An 18,501-nucleotide genomic window follows, 5' to 3' on the forward strand; every position below is an offset into this window, starting at 1 on the left:
TTCCCAGGGTCACTACCCTTGATATCAGCAGATCTTTGATTGCGTTGGCTACTTGCATCACAGCAGCCTCCACAGTAGATTTGCCCAGTCCAAATTGATTCCTGACTGACCGGTAGCTGTCTGGCATTGTAAGCTTCCACAGGGCTATTGCCACTCGCTTCTCAACTGTGAGGGCTGCTCTCATCTTGGTATTCTTGTGCCTCAGGGCAGGGGAAAGCAAGTCACAAAGTTCCATGAAAGTGCCCTTATGCATGCAAAAGTTTCGCAGCCACTGGGAATTGTCCCAGACCTGCAACACTATGCGGTCCCACCAGTCTGTGCTTGTTTCCCGAGCCCAGAATCAGTGTTCCACCGCATGAACTTGTCCATTAGCACCATGATGCCCACATTGGCAGGGCCAGTGCTTTGAGAGAAGTCTGTGTCCATGTCCTCATCACTCTTGTCACCGCGCTGATGTCGCCTACTCACCCGGTTTCGCTTTGCCAGGTTCTGGTGCTGCATATACTGCTGGATAATGCATGTGGTGTTTAATGTGCTCCTAATTGCCAAAGTGATCTGAGTGGGCTCCATGCTTGCCGTGGTATGGCGTCTGCACAGAAAAAAGGCGTGGAACAATTGTCTGCTGTTGCCCTGACGGAGGGAGGGGCAACTGACAACATGGCTTACAGGGTTGGCTTACAGAGAATTAAAATCAACAAAGGGGGTGGCTTTGCGAGAAATTGAATGGCCGCCTCAAGGATAGAACTCAAAACCTCAAGGATAGAATTCAAAACTGGGTTTAGCAGGCCATCGATTTCACAGAGGGAGGGAGGAGAAAATGAATACAAAACAAATCTGGACTATTTCTTGTTTTGAGCCACTTCATCTATCTTTAAAAGGAAAAGGAGTACTTGTGGCACCTTAGAGACTAACAAATTTATTAGAGCATAAGCTTTCGTGAGCTACAGCTCACTTCATCGGATGCATTTGGTGGAAAAAGCAGAGGAGAGATTTATATACACACACACAGAGAACATGAAACAATGGGTTTATCATACACACTGTAAGGAGAGTGATCACTTAAGATGAGCCATCACCAGCAGCAGGGGGGGGAAGGAGGAAAACCTTTCATGGTGACAAGCAGGTAGGCTAATTCCAGCAGTTAACAAGAATATCAGAGGAACAGTGGGGGGTGGGGTGGGAGGGAGAAATACCATGGGGAAATAGTTTTACTTTGTGTAATGACTCATCCATTCCCAGTCTCTATTCAAGCCTAAGTTAATTGTATCCAGTTTGCAAATTAATTCCAATTCAGCAGTCTCTGAATTGGAATTAATTTGCAAACTGGATACAATTAACTTAGGCTTGAATAGAGACTGGGAATGGATGAGTCATTACACAAAGTAAAACTATTTCCCCATGGTATTTCTCCCTCCCACCCCACCCCCCACTGTTCCTCTGATATTCTTGTTAACTGCTGGAATTAGCCTACCTGCTTGTCACCATGAAAGGTTTTCCTCCTTCCCCCCCCTGCTGCTGGTGATGGCTCATCTTAAGTGATCACTCTCCTTACAGTGTGTATGATAAACCCATTGTTTCATGTTCTCTGTGTGTGTGTATATAAATCTCTCCTCTGCTTTTTCCACCAAATGCATCCGATGAAGTGAGCTGTAGCTCACGAAAGCTTATGCTCTAATAAATTTGTTAGTCTCTAAGGTGCCACAAGTACTCCTTTTCTTTTTGCGAATACAGACTAACACGGCTGCTACTCTGAAACCTGTTCATCTATCTTTATACATCATGCTGGCAGCAGACTGTGCAGTACGACCGCTAGCCATCGTCACCTCCTGGGTGCTCGGCATAAGACGGTGCAGTATGACTACTGGCCATCGTCTTCTGCTGGCTGCAAATTAAAAGACAGTGCACTGCCGGTAGGACTCAATCACCATGAGACGAAACAAGGGAAATGACCTGGCTGAGTCACTCCCATGTTTGCCCAGGCACCCAGTTAAAAGAGCACCCAGGACTACGTCGACAACGGCTACCAGTCATATTGCACTGTCTGCTGCCAAAGGCAATAAACTGCTGCTGTGTAGCAATGCAGTACCATGTCCGCCAGCACCCAGGAGACATACGGTGACGGTTAGCTGAGCGGGCTCCATGCTTGCCGTGGTATGGCGTCTGCACAGGTAACTCAAGAAAAAAGGTGCAAAATGATTGTCTGCCCTTGCTTTTACGGAGGCAGGGAGGGAACGGGGGCCTGACGATATGTACCCAGAACCACTCGTGACAAACTTTTAGTGCCATCAGACACTGGGATTTCTAACCAGAATTCAAATGGGCGGTGGAGACTGCGGGAACTGTGGGATAGCTACCCACAGTGCAAAGCTCCGGAAGTCGACTGTTGCCTCGGTACTGTGGACACAGTCCGCCGACTACATGCACTTAGAGCATTTGTGTGGGGACACACACACTCGACTGTATAAAACGCTTTCTATAAAACCGACTTCTATAAATTCGACCTAATTTCGTAGTGTAGACATACCCTTAGGTGATTAGACTTGAGTGGGATTCTCTCAGGATGGAGTATTTGTATGAGGAAGGCATCTAATTGTCCTCAGTGGAACCACGAAAGGATTAATCCTTTTCAGCATGGTTAAGGGCTAGAGAAGCAGCCCCTCACTGTCAAATGTGAGTGGATAGATTCTGATAATTATACTGAACCCAACTAATAAATAGCTGTTGTTTTGGATGCAGTGTGCTCTTCAGGAACTGGCCAGGTACATGAAAGAAAATAAAAGCCCCGCTTTAGTAATTTTCACAATATTCTGCAAACCGGATAAAGGTTTTCACATCTGAAGAAAGGCAGCACATGAAGTTGGAGTGCTAGCCAGTCAGAACTTTGCATCCACATCCAAATGATTACAATACATTACAATAATTTACATTATTATTAATTAATCAATCATAATAGCTTGGGAAATCTTATTATTTGACATTTTGTACAAGATGAATTATGCTCTTTTCACTCTCTGGGGTCGTGGTCAATCTGTCTGGAATGTGGGCAAAAAAATACAAACCCCTTTGTGCGAGGAACCCGGAGCCAGCTAATGTAGCCTCAAATTTAGGAAGTGGCAGCTGAAGTGACAGCCCAATGAGGACTGAACAAGGCTAACTGTGTTATGTGCTGATTTACCTTCTGTGGTGATCTCCCCTCCATGTGCCCAGAAAGGTGCATAGAGATGCTACTGTGACCATAGGAGTGTATCTGGTCAGCAGTTCAGCCTGACAGGGTAGGAACAGGAAAGCTGTTTATTAACTCACAATTTGCTAGTCAGCACAGCACAACCCTAGCCTATATCTGATGGGTTCCATGCAATGTCTGTGCTTTGTGTCTGCCCTTTCCTTAATGGTGCTGCCTCAGCATTACCTAACATGACCATTCCTGGCGACATGCACATGACTGTTCACATTATGGTGGGAATAGGACACTTGAAAATGATTTAGGCCTACTTTCAAACCTGGCGTGAGACCGTTTAGTATAAAGCACGTTTCATTGGTGCAGCTCATCTAAACTAGGAATTTTTGCCAGTAGTTGCTTACGTAGTGGCACATCAGTGCAAACCCCACTCTAGTGTAGACAAGGGCTTCGGATGATGGAAAAAGGAGCCACCTATGGAATAATTCTCTACTGTTAAAATAGTATGAAAGCCAGAGAAGAAGAAAATGGCTTTACTTCTGCAGATATCTGCTCTTTCCATTGGAATGCAGGTATGTTTCTGTAAAGCAGTGGAGACAGGAATCCAGTACATGCCCTGTGAAATCACAGAAAGAAAAGGAGTACTTGTGGCACCTTAGAGACTAACAAATTTATTAGAGCATAAGCTTTCGTGAGCTACAGCTCACTTCATCGGATGCATTTGGTGGAAAAAACAGAGGAGAGATTTATATACACACACACAGAGAACATGAAACAATGGGTTTATCATACACACTGTAGGGAGAGTGATCACTTAATATAAGCCATCACCAGCAGCAGGGGGGGAAAGGAGGAAAACCTTTCATGGTGACAAGCAAGGTAGGCTAATTCCAGCAGTTAACAAGAATATCAGAGGTTTCAGAGTAGCAGCCGTGTTAGTCTGTATTCGCAAAAAGAAAAGGAGTACTTGTGGCACCTTAGAGACTAACAAATTTATTAGAGCATAAGCTTTTGTGAGCTACAGCTCACTTCATCGGATGCATTTGGTGGAAAAAACAGGAGAGATTTATATACACACACACAGAGAACATGAAACAATGGGTTTATCATATACACTGTAAGGAGAGTGATCACTTAAGATAAGCCATCACCAACAGCAGGGGGGGGGGAAGGAGGAAAACCTTTCATGGTGACAAGCAGGTAGGCTAATTCCAGCAGTTAACAAGAATATCAGAGGAACAGTGGGGGGTGGGGTGGGAGGGAGAAATACCATGGGGAAATAGTTTTACTTTGTGTAATGACTCATCCATTCCCAGTCTCTATTCAAGCCTAAGTTAATTGTATCCAGTTTGCAAATTAATTCCAATTCAGCAGTCTCTCCTTGGAGTCTGTTTTTGAAGCTTTTTTGTTGAAGTATAGCCACTCTTAGGTCTGTGATCGAGTGACCAGAGAGATTGAAGTGTTCTCCAACTGGTTTTTGAATGTTATAATTCTTGACGTCTGATTTGTATCCATTCATTCTTTTACGTAGAGACTGTCCAGTTTGGCCAATGTACATGGCAGAGGGGCATTGCTGGCACATGATGGCATATATCACATTGGTAGATGCGCAGGTGAACGAGCCTCTGATAGTGTGGCTGATGTGATTAGGCCCTATGATGGTATCCCCTGAATAGATATGTGGACAGAGTTGGCAACGGGCTTTGTTGCAAGGATAGGTTCCTGGGTTAGTGGTTCTGTTGTGTGGTGTGTGCTTGCTGGTGAGTATTTGCTTCAGATTGGGGGGCTGTCTGTAAGCAAGGACTGGTCTGTCTCCCAAGATCTGAGAGAGCGATGGCTCGTCCTTCAGGATAGGTTGTAGATCCTTGATGATGCATTGGAGAGGTTTTAGTTGGGGGCTGAAGGTGATGGCTAGTGGCGTTCTGTTGTTTTCTTTGTTGGGCCTGTCCAAGGTGGGTGACTTCTGGGTACTCTTCTGGCTCTGTCAATCTGTTTCTTCACTTCAACAGGTGGGTATTGTAGTTGTAGGAATGCATGATAGAGATCTTGTAGGTGTTTGTCTCTGTCTGAGGGGTTGGAGCAAATGCGGTTATATCGTAGCGCTTGGCTGTAGACAATGGATCGAGTGGTATGATCTGGATGAAAGCTAGAGGCATGTAGGTAGGAATAGCGGTCAGTAGGTTTCCGATATAGGGTGGTGTTTATGTGACCATCGCTTATTAGCACTGTAGTGTCCAGGAAGTGGATCTCTTGTGTGGACTGGTCCAGGCTGAGGTTGATGGTGGGATGGAAATTGTTGAAATCATGGTGGAATTCCTCAAGAGCTTCTTTTCCATGGGTCCAGATGATGAAGATGTCATCAATGTAGCGCAAGTAGAGTAGGGGCATTAGGGGACGAGAGCTGAGGAAGCGTTGTTCTAAGTCAGCCATAAAAATGTTGGCATACTGTGGGGCCATGCGGGTACATATATGCCATCATGTGCCAGCAATGCCCCTCTGCCATGTACATTGGCCAAACTGGACAGTCTCTACGTAAAAGAATGAATGGACACAAATCAGACGTCAAGAATTATAACATTCAAAAACCAGTTGGAGAACACTTCAATCTCTCTGGTCACTCGATCACAGACCTAAGAGTGGCTATACTTCAACAAAAAAGCTTCAAAAACAGACTCCAAGGAGAGACTGCTGAATTGGAATTAATTTGCAAACTGGATACAATTAACTTAGGCTTGAATAGAGACTGGGAATGGATGAGTCATTACACAAAGTAAAACTATTTCCCCATGGTATTTCTCCCCCCCACCCCACCCCCCACTGTTCCTCTGATATTCTTGTTAACTGCTGGAATTAGCCTACCTTGCTTGTCACCATGAAAGGTTTTCCTCCTTTCCCCCCCCCCCCCCGTGCTGCTGGTGATGGCTTATCTTAAGTGATCACTCTCCCTACAGTGTGTATGATAAACCCATTGTTTCATGTTCTCTGTGTGTGTGTATATAAATCTCTCCTCTGTTTTTTCCACCAAATGCATCCGATGAAGTGAGCTGTAGCTCACGAAAGCTTATGCTCTAATAAATTTGTTAGTCTCTAAGGTGCCACAAGTACTCCTTTTCTTTTAGCGAATACAGACTAACACGGCTGCTACTCTGAAACCTGTGAAATCACAGGCCACTCTTTAAATTGGAATACAAACTTACATGTAGTAATTGGCTCCTGTGTGGTAGGCAAAGAAGCTGGTAAATAAATAAAGAATTAAAAGCCAAAACAAAAGAGATGTTTGAATAACTTTCAGTTACTGGCGAAAATAAAGTGAAATTACATCTGACATATGCTATTGCAATAAGCTAGATCACTTGCTGCTGTGGGGAAAACAATGTTATGAGGGCCTGGAAGGGGGAAAGTACCTCTTCATTTCTTGCCATTTAATTTCCCCTTGCAGAAGAACCAAGGATTTAACTCCAAACCCTTCAGAGCACACAGGATTTTATGGAAGCAGAGATTACTGGAGCTCACATGCCTCTGTATGGACTATTGGGCAACATGGTACCCAGGGCACATTGGAATTACATTGCCATGCGCTTCCTTCCCTGTAGTTGCCCCTGGGATCGCCTATAAGGATGAGTTTCCCATCTGGAGGATTGAATGTAATTCTGCTAAAATACAATTCATATGAAAATAATAGAAATGTGAATACCTGAGCAGATGAGACTGGCATCCTCATGGTGGCTGCAGTTATGTATGCCCCACCCCCAATGCAAGCACTGCAACAGAGAGGATTCGTTCCCTCTGCACTGCACGTCATCCAGGAGAACACTTCCGGAGCCTCCACCAAACTGGGCATTCATGGGGGCCTCAATGGCCTGCCCACATCCAAGCTGTCTGCACACAACCTCTGCATCATTTATGTCCCAGGCATCGTCACAGATTGTTCCCCAGCTTCCATTGTAATGGACTTCAACACGACCGGAACATCCGTCCTGTCCATTCACCAGTCTCAGTGATAAGGAAATACCCCGTGTGGCTGAGGCTGTGTAATCTGAAAAGGCTGACAAGAGACATAAGAGAAAATAAGGTTCTGTAGTAGCCACTAGAATCTGTTAGCTGGGTCAAGGTTTTATTTTTTATCATCAGAGAAAGGAAATTGATGGCCAGATTTTGTATTATGAACAGATTCTGCTGAGTGTAGTTGAAAAAAGAGTCACTAGTAAGTCAGTAATGGTTCCTGGATTCTTTCCCTGGCCCCAAAGCCACTGGGCTGGGCCTGTCCTGTCAATGATCCTCAAGGTACTAGCCCCTAGTTGGGGATTACTGGAGTGCAGTGCACTCTGGCTACATACCTTCCTCTTCCCATCAAACACACCATCAGCACTCGGTTCTCTGGGGAGAGTGGTAAATAGGAGTTGTCTCTAAGTACTTGATACCTGTTGGTGTCATCCCTTGACCACAAAAATACCCAGACAGGGTTTGTGAGCAATCAGATACATTCACCTGTACATATCTGGTGATCTGCATTGACTCCAAGACTTTGAATTATTAATTTCAGCTGAAAATAATCAGTTTCTTTGATATTTATATAGTGCTAAAGATGTGCACCGCACTTTATAAACAAGTTAAAAAAGATAAGTGAGGAATTTCCTCTGGACTCAAAAGAATTATTTTAAACACCATTTGACTGCTGTGAAACTAATGATACAAACAATAGATTGTATATTTGGTGGTGTGGGTGTCTCATAATAAATTAAGACTAAATTAAAAATTGCTCTTTTCCTGTTTGTTCTGCATTTAACTTATATAACAATTCCCAGTGATCTAGATACTCCAGTACAGATCATCTATGGTGAAAAGATACCAGAAAATAAAATGGAAGAATTTGAAATGGAGCCAACTATAGGATAATATCCTACTGAAAATATCTAAAAGATGGCTGGACTGGGACAGACTTTGTATTAATGTCTGTAGGTTTCTGATCTTTTGGGTTATATGTATGTAAAGAACTGGAGACAAGGGGAGACATTTTCAAAAGCACCTAAGTGACTGAGGAGCTTAAGTTCCATTGCAAAAGGGACTTAGGCACCTAGGAATCCATGGTTTCAGAGTAGCAGCCATGTTAGTCTGAATTCGCAAAAAGAAAAGGAGTACTTGTGGCACCTTAGAAACTAACAAATTTATTTGAGCATAAGCTTTTGTGAGCTACAGCTCACTTCATCGGATGCTCACAAAAGCTTATGCTCAAATAAATTTGTTAGTTTCTAAGGTGCCACAAGTACTCCTTTTCTTTTTTAGGAATCCATGGGTACATCTACAGGGCAAGCAGGATCCTGTGGCAGTGAGTCGGCCTTGTCTACACTACAGGGGAAATTCGATCTAAGCAAAACAATTTGAGTTGCGTGAATAGCGTAACTCAAATTGCCGTAGCTTAGACCAACTTACCACGGGTCCACACTACATGATGTCGATGGGAGACGCTCTCCTGTCAACTGCCCCAACTCTTCTTGATCTGGTGGAGTACAGGAGTCGACAGCAAAGCAATCTGCGGTCGATTTAGCGGGTCTTCACTAGACCCGCTAAATGGATTGCCCATGGATCGATCGCCATTCATGGATCCCCTGGTAAGTGTAAACAAGCCCTCAGAGGCCCGTGTATAGACTCAGGCTTGTGGGGCTCGTGCCAGAGCACTAAAAATACCTGTGCAGACATTTGGGCTCAAGCTGGAGCTTGGACTGTGAAGCCGAGGGTACTGAAAATTGGAATTATTCTCCCAAGTCACTTAGATACTTTTGAAAATTTTACCCAAGTCTATGAAGTTCATTATGAAATTATAGGCTACTCTTTAAACTAACATTTAAAATGGGTCAGGTGTAAAAGTTTAGCCAGGCAAAGCTAAGGAAATACTTGCAAGTTGTAATGGGCTTCTCTGTGGTAAATGGAGGAGCTGGTTACACAAAAAGAGAACAGAAACAAATGAATAGGTGATGGGAGAAGGGCAGGAGCCAGGGGGAAGATAAGAGTGGGCAGGGAGCCAGGCACGATAGTTGCAGGAAAAGGGACGTGGACAGTAGTGGAGGGGATAAATACTGAAGGAACAGGGAGAGACTGGGGGAGGGAAAGGGGCAGAAGTGTCTGAAAGCACTACAGGTTTCAGAGAAGCAGCCGTGTTAGTCTGTATTCGCAAAAAGAAAAGGAGTACTTGTGGCACCTTAGAGACTAACAAATTTATTAGAGCATAAGCTTTCGTGAGCTACAGCTCACTTCATCGGATGCATTAGTGAGCTGTAGCTCACGAAAGCTTATGCTCTAATAAATTTGTTAGTCTCTAAGATGCCACAAGTACTCCTTTTCTTTTTGAAAGCACTACAGCAAGTTCCCCTCTAGAATGTGGAATGGAACCCATTATTCCTGAACATTCTCAGCATTCTTCTGTTGTCTAGCAAATAGCTGTGAAACACGCTGACAAAGTGTGTGTCCTCATTTCCTCTAGAGGCAGTTCCACATAGAAGATTAAACCTAATAGTGCTACCACTTACTTACTGCATTAGAGAAGTGATTAAAAGAAAAGTAAAAATTATCCATCTACATGGAAAGAATCATTTCTAAAATTTTGCATTTTTGGTTATGGCTGAGCTACTTTAGGAAGCATGAATGAATGGCATGTGGTCCTCCCTTTTTATTTAACTGTATAATTTATTACAGCATTTTTCTTACATTATGTTCACACTCTGATTGTCCCCTACCTTCATTAGGTGTAGTCAGTGATTCCGGGGTTGATATTACTCCAATGTTCTCTGGTGTGAAAGTGGATGAAAAGTAGTTATCTCTTTCCGGTGTTGTGTAATCCACAGCAGCTGTCAGAAAGATGAGGAAAGAAATTAAGAGAAAGAACTAGTCATGGCTCTGAGAACTGGGGGTATTGGTTAAAAGATTTAAATCTAATGTTTTGTGGAAAAACGAATTAATGCTGTAGCCTTCCATTTGTGCAGATGTGGGTCAAAATTGTATTGTAAAGTTAATAATAAAGTCCTATAGAATTGAAATTAGGGAGCTTTTGTCATTGACATTGTTGGTTGAGGACTGGGTTCTTAAGGAGCAAAAGTGGAAGTGAGTTAAAAGAAAGCAATTAAAGCAAGTAAAAATTCTGCATGGAAGGAAGCATGGACAATCATACCTCCACCAGCAGAGAAACCCATGTAGGCATTACACAGCATGCCTAGCCATGTCAATATTCAACTTTGCCTAAGCATTTGTGATAGTGAGAGCAACAATAGTTAATTTTCTGTAAGTTTCAGAGACAAGTGGTCTCTGGCGCAAAAGTGGATGAAGAGGAGCTATCTGTTTCTGGTGTCGTGTAATCTGCAGCGGCTGTCAGAAAATTGAGGAAAAGAGACAAGATGCCCATTTCCACATCCAGCGGAAAACTTCCCTTTCTGAATTGTGATATCATAATGCCAAATTATCTCCTTTCTTCTACATATTAAAGCGGTCTTGCCTGAGATCTCTATGTGGCACCATATGTACTTACCAAATGCCTGAAACAATTTGATAATCTGGTTTGCAGGTATTATATCATAGAATATCAGGGTTGGAAGGGACCTCAGGAGGTCATCTAGTCCAACCCCCTGCTCAAAGCAGGATGAATCCCCAAATTTGGCCCAGATCCCTAAATGGCCCCCTCAAGGATTGAGCTCACAACCCTGGGTTTAGCAGGCCAATGCTCAAACCACTGAGGGATATATTAATAAACTCTTCAAAGTATAATTGTTGCATGTAATTTTTGTGGGCAGTAATGGCCTGATTCTATGTCTTTTATTTTTCATGCAAATATTATTATTAATATCTTTTCTTAAATTTTATATTTTTGGTCATGGCTGAGCCAGTTTAGAAAGCATGACTGAATGGCATCTGGCCCTACTTATTTATTTAACTGTATAACTTATTCCAGCATTTTTCTTACATTATGTTCACACTCTGATTGTCCCTTACCTTCATTAGCTGTAGTCAGTGATTCTGGGGTAGATATTGCCCCAGTGCTCTCTGGTGCGGAGGTGGATGAAAAGGAATTATCTGTTTCCAGTGTTGTGTAATCCACAGCAGCTATCAGAAAGACGAGGAAAGAAATTAATAGATAGAACTAGCATCTAGTAAGAGCACCTAGAATTGGGGTGTTGTTTAAAAGATTTAGATTTCATGTTTTGTGGGGAAAAAAACCTTTTGCTTGCGGAGATGTGGGTCAAAGTTGTATTTTAATGTTAATTCAAAATTATTATTTGATTTGCAATTGGGAGACTTTTGTCATTGACAGCATTAGTTCAGGACTGGATTTTTAAGGGGCAAACCTAGAAGTTAATATTGTAAGTTTATGCTCATCTTCCTTACCACCTAACATTTCAAAATACTGCAAAACTCTGCAAACATTTTATTCTCTTTTCAAAAGGGCCCTGTAACTTAAACAATAGGAAGTGATGTGGCTCAATTAGAAAATGTAAAAGCATAAACAATAACTATCTGCATTTTATTTGGCTGAGTCTCTTACTGCTAGAAATATTGGGAAAACTCCCATTTATGTTTAATATTTCTGTCCTACTCATGCATTGTCCCCTTGGTGGATGATTGTCTCATGTTTAATTTACCAAAAAATAAAAATATAAAAAAAATGCACCTTACACTGAGGCTAGAATGTTGTTTCTCACATTATATCTATAAACCTTTTGAAGATCAGTTGTGTATCTTCCTTTGTTTAGTCCTCTGGTAATATCACTTGATTTAGTGAGTTCAAAGAGGAGCATTCAAAATTTATGTAGGGAGTGATAGAAAAGAGATAGAATGGGAAGACACTTGGCTCCATTTCTGGAGGACTGGTGACACAGTAGTCATTTGGGAAGTGGCAGAAACCCAAAAGACTGCAGAAGTTAAGAAAGAAGGCTGCAAAAAAAAAAAAATCTAGCAGAAAGACATTTCTGGATATTGTAAAGTGCATACCAGAAATTATTTAAATGTTTTACCAGATTGTCCAGGGATTCTGTAGCCAGAATGTATTAATGCGGAACAATAAAAAAAAATGAATTCTCAGTGCTATAAACAATCACTAATTAAAGAGCAATTAAAGAAAAGTAAAAATTATACATGGAGAAAATAATTTCTAAAATTTTGCATTTTTGGTCACAGCTGAGCTATTTTAGAAAGCTTGACTGAATGGCATCTGGTCCTGCCTATTTATTTAACAGTATAATTTATTCTAGCATTTTTCTTAGATTATGTTCACACTCCAATTTCCCTTACTTTCATTAGCTGTAGTCAGTGGTTTGTGGGGTAGATATTGCCCCAGTGATCTCTGGCGCAAAACTGGATGAAGAGGAGCTATCTGTTTCTGGTGTTATGTAATCTGCAGCGGCTGTCAGAAAGCTGAGGAAAAGAATGAATAGACTGGGGGGTTTGGTTAAAAAATTTAGATTTCATGTTTCCATTCTGAGTAGAGTTTACTCTGTTTTTGTTTTCCCCCAAGGCTTCACTCTTCACTAAGTTATATTCATTCCACTACCAGTTCTCCACCTCCAACTAAGAACCCCTTGTAACAGGGTGGTGCGCTTGCTCTGTGGACCAGCACACTTAACATGTGTTGGTCCTAAAATAGTAGGAGGTGCTGAGTGAGCCCTGCTATCTCACTGTTGCATGTGTAGCTGGTTAACCTCCATCATGGATATGAGGGTGGGAGGGCTAGAATGAGGGCTAGGGAGTGTCTCGTGTTCAAAATGAAATTTAATGAAATATTTCAGTGAATAACTTCTGAAAATAAATGTTGATCACTAGGTTTTTCAGAAATAGTTTTGTTGTGAGGATTCAAAATCCATTAGTTTTGATACATCGGACCCAAGGAATCTTTCTTCTTTCATTGATTTGAATTATAGTATTCTTGAGTATGTAGGTTTAGAGACTTCTTTTACTTCCTTGTTCTGTTCTTCTCACTAAAGGAGGACAAACTGAGGTTGCATCTGAAAACATCTGAAGTCAGTAGCTCCATAAAAATGTGGAACTACTTTGTGTGCGGTCTAATTTGTGTACTCACTTCTGTACCAGGAAAAATGACCACACTTACACATCACATCCAGCCAGAAGTTCACGAGGAGGACAATTGTAATCAAAACAACACAGTACACACATACAATTTTGGTAACAGGATGCCCAATTAGGTGCAAAATTATCTGCACACTTTTAAAAAAGGCCCTGGATGATTTGAAATGCCAGGAAAATGTAGGTGAGTGACTCCTTTTTCCTGGAGAATTGATGCCTGAAATGATTTGCAAGCTGGTATGAATAGACTCTTCAAAGTATAACTGTTGCATGTAATTTGTGTGGGCAGTAATGTTCTATTTGGATAATCTTAAAAATAATATTATTTCTTAAATTTTGCATTATTGGTCATGGTTGAGCCTCTTTAAAAGCATGACTCCATTGATTGTAGGTGGATATTGTGATATTATTACGATTGCAAGGCTGATTTTTTTTATTTAATTGAATTATTTTCTACTAAAATATACTAACACAGAGCTTCAACATTACTACTAACCCACACACAGATATTGAAAGCAATGGGGATTTGCCACTGATTTGATAAACACAAGCAGTGTTATGCCAATTTAACAGTTATCTGCCTCTGAAACCCTTACTCATGGTGAGCAGCACTCACTTAGATGAGTAGACTTAAGTCGATTCTCTCAGGCAGGAGTATTTGTATGAGGAAGGGATTGTCTTTAATGGGACCAATAAAGGACAAATCCTTTTCAGCTTGGTTAAGGGCTGAAGAAGCAGCCCCTCACAGTCAAATGAGAGTTGAAAGATTCTTATAATTATACTGAACCCAACTAAGAAATATCTGTTGTTTTGGATGCAGGAACTGGCCAGATACATGAAAGATAATAAAAGCTCCACTTTAGTAACTGTCACAATATTGTGCAAAATAGGTAAAGGTTTTTCACATCTGAAGAAAGACATCACATTAGGTTGAAGTGCTAGTGTAAGACCAAGAGACCCTTGTTGTCGGCGGGTGGGATAGAACCTGGGACCTCTAGAGCTAAGTGCCATGAGCTAAAAGCCACATGGCTTAGCTAAGGCTGTAGAACAGACTCATAAATCTCTAAGTGGACTCTATGCCACTAGAGGGGACAGAGAACCACACCCAGGTGGTGTGTGGGTTACATACTTCCCCTAGCTGAGGAAGTGCATCCTGAGCTTTGGAATCTTTCCAGTTGAAATCCTGGACAAGCCCCTACTTGCAACTCCAACAGACCCCGGTCATTGGTGGGCGGGATTGAACCTGGGACCTCTAGAGCATGAACCTCTACTGCATGGGCTAAAAGCCACACAGCCCTTAGCTAAGGCTGTAGAGCAAACTCAATCATCTCCAAGTGGTCTTGGTGCTACTAGAGAGAACAGAGCACCACACCAAGGAGGTCTGTGGGTTACACTAGCTTGTCAGAACTTTGCATCTGCATCCAAATCATGCTTTATTTACATTATTATTAATTAATAAATCAGAATAGTTTGGGAAATCCCATTATTTTACATTTTGTACAACATAAATTATGCTCTTTTCACTCTCTGGGGTCATGGTCAATTTGTCTGGTGTGTGGGCAAAGTCATGCAAACCCCTCTCTGCAAGGAATCTGGAGCCAGCTGATGCAGCCTCAAAATTAGAAGTGACAGCCCAAGTGAGGGCTGAACCAAGCTAGACGTGTGATGCGCTGATTTACTCTCTGTGGCAGCCTCCCTCCACGTACCCAGAAAGGTGCATACAGATGCTACTGTGCCCATATGAGTGTATCTAGCCTTAGATGCACATAACAGTCACAGATAAATAAAAGAGGCTGGTCCAGCATTTCAGTCCTGTCACCAATATACACACCCAAATGACTGATTTCAGTCTGGCAGGGAAGGAACAGGGAAGATCTTTTCCTAACCCACAATTTGCTTGGCAGGAGTTAATAAAACACAACCCTAGCCTGTGTCTGATGGGTTTCATGCAAGGTCTGTGCTCTGTGTCTCTGCCCTTTCCTCACTGGTTCTGCCTCAGCCATTACTTAACATGACAATTCGCAGCGACATGCACATGCCTGTTGACAGGGGTGGATTTACCACAAAACAAACAATGCCCTGGCATGGCTGGGGGGGAGCAGGGAGGGAGCTGGCCGCAGGAGCCGGTGCAGCGCCCGCGGGCGGGGGCCGGCCGGGGGAGGCGAGTAGAGATGAGTGCGTGGAGGCAGCAGGGCACTCAGGTGGCTGCCGATGGAACTGTGTCCCCCCCCCCCGCACACACACACCTTCAGGTGGGTGTTCAGCCCACGCGGGTCTCTGCCCGCTTCTCCAGGCCAGCCAGCAGGGGGCCACATCAAATTCTGAAAAAACATCTGCGAAAACTGAAGCAAAATCCTTTGCAGAAAAGTTTGAAAAGTATGATATTGCTGTTTTCACTCTTTTGTGGAACTGCTTACTTCAAAGACTCTATGACGTCAGTAAATTGCTGCAAAAGGTTGATACAAATTTATTGAATGCTTCACAATTGTTAGCCTCAGTTACAAGTTTTGTCATAGAAGTTCGAAATGACTATAGCTCGGTGGAAACAGAGACACTAACATTAACAGAAAATATAGCTTTCTCTGATATATCTGATGAGAAATGTAAAAAAACCAGGAAGTTATTTTCTGATGAACTTAGAGACAATGAAATCAATTTAAAAGGGAAAGAGAAGATAATCGTGGAGACAGTCAATGTTATTTGTGACACAATAATAGAGCAATTGCAGAGTAGAAGTGAATCTCTAAAGAAAACTGTTGATTTATTTTACGTGTTTTTTGACAGAAGTATGGACAAAAATGCTAAAAGCCACTACAGTAAGAAATTAAGTGAATTCTACCAGGAGGACATTGACATTAATCTTTTTGAAGATGAAGTGAAACATTTTCTTCATTTTATCGAAAATGATGAGGTTTATGCTTCGAGATCACCAGTTGATTTGTACAGACTTGTACTTGACGGTTTGCAGGCAACCTTTCCAAATGTAGAAACCATTCTGAAAATATTTAAAACAATAACTATCACAAATGCTTCCGGTGAATATTCTTTTTCTGAACTGAGTTAAAAATTATTTGTGAAATACGATAAGTCGGGAACATTTGACAAGTTCAGCAATATTGACAATTGAAAGTACCTCTTTACAAAATATTACTTATGATCACTTAATTGATGATTTTGTAAAGAAAAAGTGTGGAAAAAAGCTATCTGAATAAATATTTTTTTTTCAAATTGAATAAGTTTCTTCAGAGGAAGTTAACTTTTATTTTTCCATTAATGCATCTTCTATACTTTTTATCTTTACACATTTTTCATGTTAGGATAATACAAATTTCATCTAGACCAGAAGTTCTCAAACTATGGTCCGAGAACTCCATTCAGGTGGACTGAGGAAAGGTTATTATGTTTTTTTTATAAAGTGCTCTTATCCAAAGCACTTTACAATAGTAAATAATGGTACAAACAATATTTGGAAAGATCATTAAGTGGTTCGCTGAGACCCTCAGCACTTTTCAAGTGCTCTGTGAAAAAAAAGTTAGACAACGAAAACAATCAAGGTACCTCAATTTATTTTCATTTACTTCCTATTACTTATAATATAGAAGGAGGAGGAAGAAAAAAAGAATGAAAAACAGAGGGGCAGGGAAGATAAGAGAGAATGTTCTTTTTCTTGGCTGGGTTGCGTTGCGGGGGCCCCACTAACTCTAAATCCACCACTGCCTGTTCACATTATGGTGGGAAAAGGACACTAGAACATGATTTAGCCCTAGTTTCAAACCTGGGGTGAGACCATTTCGTACAAAGCACATGTAGCATTGGTGCAGCTCATCTAAACTAGGAATTTTCGCCAGCAGTTGTTTATGTAGTGGCACGTCAGTTCAAAACACCCTCTAGTTGTAGAAAAGGGCTAAGGAGGATGAAAAAAGGATTCAACTATGGAATAATTCTCCACTTGTCAAAATAGTACGGAAGCCAGAGAAGAAGCAAATGGCTTTACTTCTGCAGATATCTGCTCTTTCCATTGAAATGCAAGTATGTTTCTGTAAAGTAGTAGAGACAGGAATCCAGTACGTGCCCTGTGAAATAATAGGTAACTCTATAAATTGGAATACAAACTTACATGTAGTAATGGGTTCCTTTGTGGTAGGTGAAGAAGCTGGTAAACAAAGAAAGAAAACAAAAGCCAAAATTAAATACTTTACAAAAGAGACATTTCAATAAACATTGAGCTACTGGAAAAAATAAAGCAAAATTACATCTGAGATATTCTATTACAATGAGCTAAATCACTTGCTGCTGTGGGGAGAAAAATGTGATGGGGGCCTAGAAGGAGAAAAGAAACATAAGGTTCCTTTTGTTTCTTGCAGTTTAATTCCCACTTCCAGAAGAACCAAGGGTTCAACTCCAAACCCTTCAGAGCACATAGTATTTTATGGAAGCAGAGATTACTGGAGCTCACAGGCCTCTGTATGGATTATTGGGCAACAGGGAATCGAGAGCACATTGCAGTCACGTTGCCAAGGACTTCCTTCCCTGTAGTTGCCTATAAGGAGGAGTTTCCCACCTGGAGGATTGAATGTAATTCCGCTAAAATACAATTCATATGAAAATAATAGAAATGTGAGTACCTGAGCAGATGACACTGGCATCCTCACGGTGAGCACAGTTATGTATGCCCCACCCCTGGTGTGAGCACTGCCACAGAGAGGATTCGTTCCCTCTGCACTGTACATCATCCAGGAAAACACTTCCGGAGCCTTCACCAAACTGGGCATTCCTCGGGGCCTCAATGGCCTGTCCACACCCAAGCTGTCTGCACACAACCTCTGCATCATTTATGTCCCAGGCATCGTCACAGACTGTTCCCCAGCGTCCACTGTAACGGACTTCAACGCGACCGGAACACCCGTTCTGTCCATTCACCAGTCTCACTAATGTTCCTTGGAAAAATAGAGGGAAATTCATTTTCACCCAGCTGTTGAAACCTGGGGTTATTTTCTCATTATGAAGTTGCCTCCTGTGGTTTTATGAAAGTTGCAAAGCAGATATTTTCCTTTTCCTAAAATTGTATATTATTTGCACATAAGTAATATAGTTTTTGCAACAACATTTACTACACGCAAAAACATGGAAATCCCAAGTGACAGGCATATGCAATTAACTTCTTAATCACCAGCTATGCGGTATCAGTTCTTCAGCATATGATCACTCCTGGCCTGACTCTCCAAATGTACTCATGCTAAAATGCACATTAATCACGAGTG

At 41.8% G+C, this 18,501-nt stretch overlaps 1 protein-coding gene and 1 long non-coding RNA gene across 3 annotated transcripts in view; one reads left to right on the forward strand and one right to left on the reverse strand.

Moving 5' to 3' along the window:
- The window catches only part of LOC119859024 (deleted in malignant brain tumors 1 protein-like), a 52,361-nt gene that overhangs the window by 17,713 nt on the left and 16,147 nt on the right, over positions 1 to 18,501 (reverse strand). The window contains 5 exon segments of the mRNA XM_043519373.1: positions 6,873 to 7,223; positions 9,910 to 10,020; positions 11,156 to 11,266; positions 17,358 to 17,393; positions 17,866 to 18,177. Coding sequence (XP_043375308.1) covers positions 6,873 to 7,223; positions 9,910 to 10,020; positions 11,156 to 11,266; positions 17,358 to 17,393; positions 17,866 to 18,177 — 921 coding nt within the window.
- Positions 8,471 to 10,927, forward strand: LOC122460923. 2 transcript variants are annotated; one of them, XR_006282545.1, is made up of 3 exons: positions 8,471 to 9,313; positions 9,536 to 10,730; positions 10,901 to 10,927. It is a non-coding gene; the product is annotated as an uncharacterized LOC122460923 (long non-coding RNA). The 2 variants fall into 2 exon arrangements; XR_006282544.1 differs by lacking the exon at positions 8,471 to 9,313 and having other exon boundaries at positions 9,528 to 10,730.

This window comes from Dermochelys coriacea, chromosome 7, assembly GCF_009764565.3.
Source record: "Dermochelys coriacea isolate rDerCor1 chromosome 7, rDerCor1.pri.v4, whole genome shotgun sequence".
NCBI classification, from domain to species: Eukaryota; Metazoa; Chordata; order Testudines; family Dermochelyidae; genus Dermochelys; species Dermochelys coriacea.